General features: G+C 44.5%; 1 protein-coding gene across 2 annotated transcripts in view; it reads left to right on the top strand.

Moving 5' to 3' along the window:
* tnfsf14 (TNF superfamily member 14) overlaps positions 1-4860 on the top strand; it is a 7652-nt gene extending 2792 nt beyond the window's left edge. The window contains exons 4-6 of one of the 2 annotated variants that reach the window (XM_029690053.1): positions 2779-2859; positions 3200-3365; positions 3515-4860. In XM_029690053.1, the coding sequence (XP_029545913.1) occupies positions 2779-2859; positions 3200-3365; positions 3515-3695 (428 nt within the window). In that variant the 3' untranslated portion in view covers positions 3696-4860. Of the gene's footprint in view, positions 1-2778; positions 2860-3127; positions 3366-3514 lie in introns of both variants that reach the window. The other variant, XM_029690052.1, reaches the window with a different exon arrangement.
* The last annotated feature ends 765 nt before the right edge of the window (positions 4861-5625 follow it).

The raw sequence follows: 5625 nt of genomic DNA, 5'->3' as shown, positions 1-5625 counted from the left end.
AGAGTAGAGATATTCTGACCAGTTGGTGGTCTGTCTCTGTGTTGTATCTCTGACAGAGTAGAGATATTCTGACCAGTTGGTGGTCTGTCTCTGTGTTGTATCTCTGACAGAGTAGAGATATTCTGACCAGTTGGTGGTCTGTCTCTGTGTTGTATCTCTGACAGAGTAGAGATATTCTGACCAGTTGGTGGTCTGTCTCTGTGTTGTATCGCTGACAGAGTAGAGATATTCTGACCAGTTGGTGGTCTGTCTCTGTGTTGTATCTCTGACAGAGTAGAGATATTCTGACCAGTTGGTGGTCTGTCTCTGTGTTGTATCTCTGACAGAGTAGAGATATTCTGACCAGTTGGTGGTCTGTCTCTGTGTTGTATCTCTGACAGAGTAGAGATATTCTGACCAGTTGGTGGTCTGTCTCTGTGTTGTATCTCTGACAGAGTAGAGATATTCTGACCAGTTGGTGGTCTGTCTCTGTGTTGTATCTCTGACAGAGTAGAGATATTCTGACCAGTTGGTGGTCTGTCTCTGTGTTGTATCGCTGACAGAGTAGAGATATTCTGACCAGTTGGTGGTCTGTCTCTGTGTTGTATCTCTGACAGAGTAGAGATATTCTGACCAGTTGGTGGTCTGTCTCTGTGTTGTATCTCTGACAGAGTAGAGATATTCTGACCATTTCTTTTCTCTTTTGAGGCCAAATAGCAATTGAGTTTTTCATTTCTTTAACAACCTGATTGATTTCCCTGTGTGTTTGGATGTTAGGGTTGTTTAATGGTTTTAACAGCTGACACAGGGGACTCTTCTCAGGGTTCAGCTCTTATTGTTTTGGGACTCAATTTCAAATGGTGCCAACATTTTTGTGGCCTTTTCTTTATATTTACAATTAAAACAAAATTGTCTGAGTTCTGCTCTGCATGCGTTATTTGGTACTTTCTTTAGTATTGGTGGATATACTGCCAGACTGTTAGTCCCAGGTAGTTGTATTCGTGGATATACTGCCAGACTGTTAGTCCCAGGTAGTTGTATTCGTGGATATACTGCCAGACTGTTAGTCCCAGGTAGTTGTATTCGTGGATATACTGCCAGACTGTTAGTCCCAGGTAGTTGTATTCGTGGATATACTGCCAGACTGTTAGTCCCAGGTAATTGTATTCGTGGATATACTGCCAGACTGTTAGTCCCAGGTAGTTGTATTCGTGGATATACTGCCAGACTGGTAGTCCCAGGTAGTTGTACTCGTGGATATACTGCCAGACTGTTAGTCCCAGGTAGTTGTATTCGTGGATATACTGCCAGACTGGTAGTCCCAGGTAGTTGTATTCGTGGATATACTGCCAGACTGTTAGTCCCAGGTAGTTGTATTCGTGGATATACTGCCAGACTGGTAGTCCCAGGTAGTTGTATTCGTGGATATACTGCCAGACTGTTAGTCCCAGGTAGTTGTATTCGTGGATATACTGCCAGACTGGTAGTCCCAGGTAGTTGTATTCGTGGATATACTGCCAGACTGTTAGTCCCAGGTAGTTGTATTCGTGGATATACTGCCAGACTGGTAGTCCCAGGTAGTTGTATTCGTGGATATACTGCCAGACTGTTAGTCCCAGGTAGTTGTATTCGTGGATATACTGCCAGACTGTTAGTCCCAGGTAGTTGTATTCGTGGATATACTGCCAGACTGTTAGTCCCAGGTAGTTGTATTCGTGGATATACTGCCAGACTGGTAGTCCCAGGTAGTTGTATTCGTGGATATACTGCCAGACTGTTAGTCCCAGGTAGTTGTATTCGTGGATATACTGCCAGACTGGTAGTCCCAGGTAGTTGTATTCGTGGATATACTGCCAGACTGGTAGTCCCAGGTAGTTGTATTCGTGGATATACTGCCAGACTGGTAGTCCCAGGTAGTTGTATTCGTGGATATACTGCCAGACTGGTAGTCCCAGGTAGTTGTATTCGTGGATATACTGCCAGACTGGTAGTCCCAGGTAGTTGTATTCGTGGATATACTGCCAGACTGTTAGTCCCAGGTAGTTGTATTCGTGGATATACTGCCAGACTGTTAGTCCCAGGTAGTTGTATTCGTGGATAGACTGCCAGACTGTTAGTCCCAGGTAGTTGTATTCGTGGATATACTGCCAGACTGTTAGTCCCAGGTAGTTGTATTCGTGGATATACTGCCAGACTGTTAGTCCCAGGTAGTTGTATTCGTGGATATACTGCCAGACTGTTAGTCCCAGGTAGTTGTATTCGTGGATATACTGCCAGACTGTTAGTCCCAGGTAGTTGTATTCGTGGATATACTGCCAGACTGTTAGTCCCAGGTAGTTGTATTCGTGGATATACTGCCAGACTGTTAGTCCCAGGTAGTTGTATTCGTGGATATACTGCCAGACTGTTAGTCCCAGGTAGTTGTATTCGTGGATATACTGCCAGACTGGTAGTCCCAGGTAGTTGTATTCGTGGATATACTGCCAGACTGTTAGTCCCAGGTAGTTGTATTCGTGGATATACTGCCAGACTGTTAGTCCCAGGTAGTTGTATTCGTGGATATACTGCCAGACTGGTAGTCCCAGGTAGTTGTACCATTGGACATGTTCAACCACAGTGAAGGAGTGTCTGCGTCTCTGATTCCTGGCCCTTTTCTGGAAAACCACAACTTTGGTTTTCTGAAAGTTGATCTCTCTCTCTTTCTCTTTTTCTTCTCTCTCTCCATCGTCCCCCCTCTCTCTCTCTCTCTCTCTCTCTCTCTCTCTCTCTCTCATGAAATCATTTCTTGTCCCCTGACAGAGACCAATGAGATTTTAGTCGAACCTACGACGAGGACAAGCCCACCTGAGATCCAACGGAAACCCTCAGCACACTTGATAGGTACAGTACAGCTTCTCAACAGACACACACACACACACACACACACACACACACACACACACACACACACACACACACACACACACACACACACACACACACACACACACACACACACACACACACACACACACACACACACTTAACCAGCGATATCTGCTCTCTTAACTCCCCCTCTGCCCCATATCTTTCTCTACCCCATTCCCCCATCTCTCTCCCCCTCCCCTTACTCTCCCTCACTCCCTTCCCTCCCCCCTCCGTCTCCCAGGCTCCCCCCTGTCAGTGGGTGAGGATAGTGTCGTTCTGTGGGAATCAGACAAGGGTCTGTCTGCCTTCACAGATCAGATGGACTACAAAGATGGCCACCTGGTAGCACAGAGGGAAGGGCACTACTATGTCTACTCCAAAGTGCACTTCGTTGAAGACTGCTTTCTGTTCAAACACAAGGTGATGAGGATCACCGAGGGTTACAAAAACAAACCACTTGTGTTGATGAAAGCTAACAGGTCAGTGAGTGTGTGTGAGGTGGTGGTCCTGGGAGGGGGAGGGGGGAATGTGTTGATGAAAGCTAACAGGTCAGTGAGTGTGTGTGAGGTGGTGGTCCTGGGGCATCATTTTGGGATGCAGTCTAAGTGTCTGCCTGTCTCTCCGTTAGGTTCCATTGTACTTCCCAGGATTCCAGACCAAATAAGATGTCTCATCAGAATCTTCTGAACAGCTACCTGGGCGGAGTCTTCCGTCTGTTGGCTGGAGACATCATCTATGTAACCGTGGACAACGGGACGCTCCTGAGATTTGGAGCTGAAGATAATTTCATGGGGGCATTCATGATTTAGGAGACGGTGTGTATTGACACACACACACACACACACACGTGTACATTTGTCAATCAGATTTGTGGGTCAGTTATATTATTTCAATGTATAGATTCTAACCAAGGTGTGTTATAGAGAATCCCACTAGAAAACAGACTATTTTTTTTATAAAGGTATTATAATCTTGAGACAACATCTGCAGCTATTACCGTGAATGCCATCTCGGCAAATGGCGGGGAAAATCCCTTTAAAAATCCATTGTCGGCTGTCTAGTGTAGTGTTTCTCAATCCTGGTCCTGGGGACCCAAAGGGGTGCAAAAACCTGCTGAGGAGTTGATTACTTGAATGAACTGTGGGAGTACTACAAACAACAGCACCCACGACCAGGACTGAGAAACACTGGGCTAGTGCTACAAACAACAGCACCCACGACCAGGACTGAGAAACACTGGGCTAGTGCTACAAAAAACAGCACCCACGACCAGGACTGAGAAACACTGGGCTAGTGCTACAAACAACAGCACCCACGACCAGGACTGAGAAACACTGGGCTAGTGCTACAAACAACAGCACCCACGACCAGGACTGAGAAACACTGGGCTAGTGCTACAAACAACACCCACGACCAGGACAGAGAAACACTGGGCTAGTGCTACAAACAACACCCACGACCAGGACAGAGAAACACTGGGCTAGTGCTACAAACAACAGCACCCAGGACAGAGAAACACTGGGCTAGTGCTACAAACAGCACCCACGACCAGGACAGAGAAACACTGGGCTAGTGCTACAAACAACACCCACGACCAGGACTGAGAAACACTGGGCTAGTGCTACAAACAGCACCCAGGACAGAGAAACACTGGGCTAGTGCTACAAACAACAGCACCCACGACCTGGACAGAGAAACACTGGGCTAGTGCTACAAACAACAGCACCCAGGACTGAGAAACACTGGGCTAGTGCTACAAACAACAACACCCACGACCTGGACTGAGAAACACTGGGCTAGTGCTACAAACAGCACCCAGGACTGAGAAACACTGGGCTAGTGCTACAAACAGCACCCAGGACTGAGAAACATAAAGCTAATGGGCTCTTTTATACCTTGCATTGGATTGAATCCTGGCTTTGTTGCTATTGGATGCTGGACATTTAAATTCAAGTAAAACTGTATCATAGCATAGGATTGAATCCCTGTCTTGTTTATAGATGGTTCTATGTTTATATATATATATATATATATATATATATATATGGTTCTATGTTTATATATATGGTTCTATGTTTATATATGGCTCTATGTTTATATATGGCTCAATGTTTATATATATACGGTTCTACGTTCATATATATGGTTCTATGTTTATATATATATGGTTCTATGTTTATATATATGGCTCTATGTTTATATATATGGTTCTATTTTCATACATATATGGCTATATGTTTACACATATATATATATATATATATATGGTTCTATGTTCATATATATATACAGTTGAAGTCGGAAGTTTACATACACCTTAGCCAAATACATTTAAACTTTAAAATTCCTGACATTTAATCCCAGTAAAAATCCCCTGTCTTTGGTCAGTTAGGATCACCACATTATTTTAAGAATGTGAAATGTCAGAATAATAGTAGAGATAATGATTTATTTCAGCTTTTATTTCTTTCATCACATTCCCAGTGGGTCAGATGTTCACATACACTCAATTAGTATTTGGTAGCATTGCCTTTAAATTGTTTAACTTGTGTCAAACGTTTTGGGTAGCCTTCCACAAGCTTCCCACAATAAGTTGGGTGAATTTTGGCCCATTCCTCCTGACAGAGCTGGTGTAACTGAGTCAGGTTTGTAGGCCTCCTTGCTCGCACATGCTTTTTCAGTTCTGCCCACACATTTTCTATGGGATTGAGGTCAGGGCTTTGTGATGGCCACTCCAAT

Source organism: Salmo trutta, chromosome 14 (genome assembly GCF_901001165.1).
Source record: "Salmo trutta chromosome 14, fSalTru1.1, whole genome shotgun sequence".
NCBI lineage: Eukaryota > Metazoa > Chordata > Actinopteri > Salmoniformes > Salmonidae > Salmo > Salmo trutta.
The sequence above is the reverse complement of the archived record's forward strand: the minus strand, read 5'-3'. Positions and strand labels throughout refer to the sequence as shown.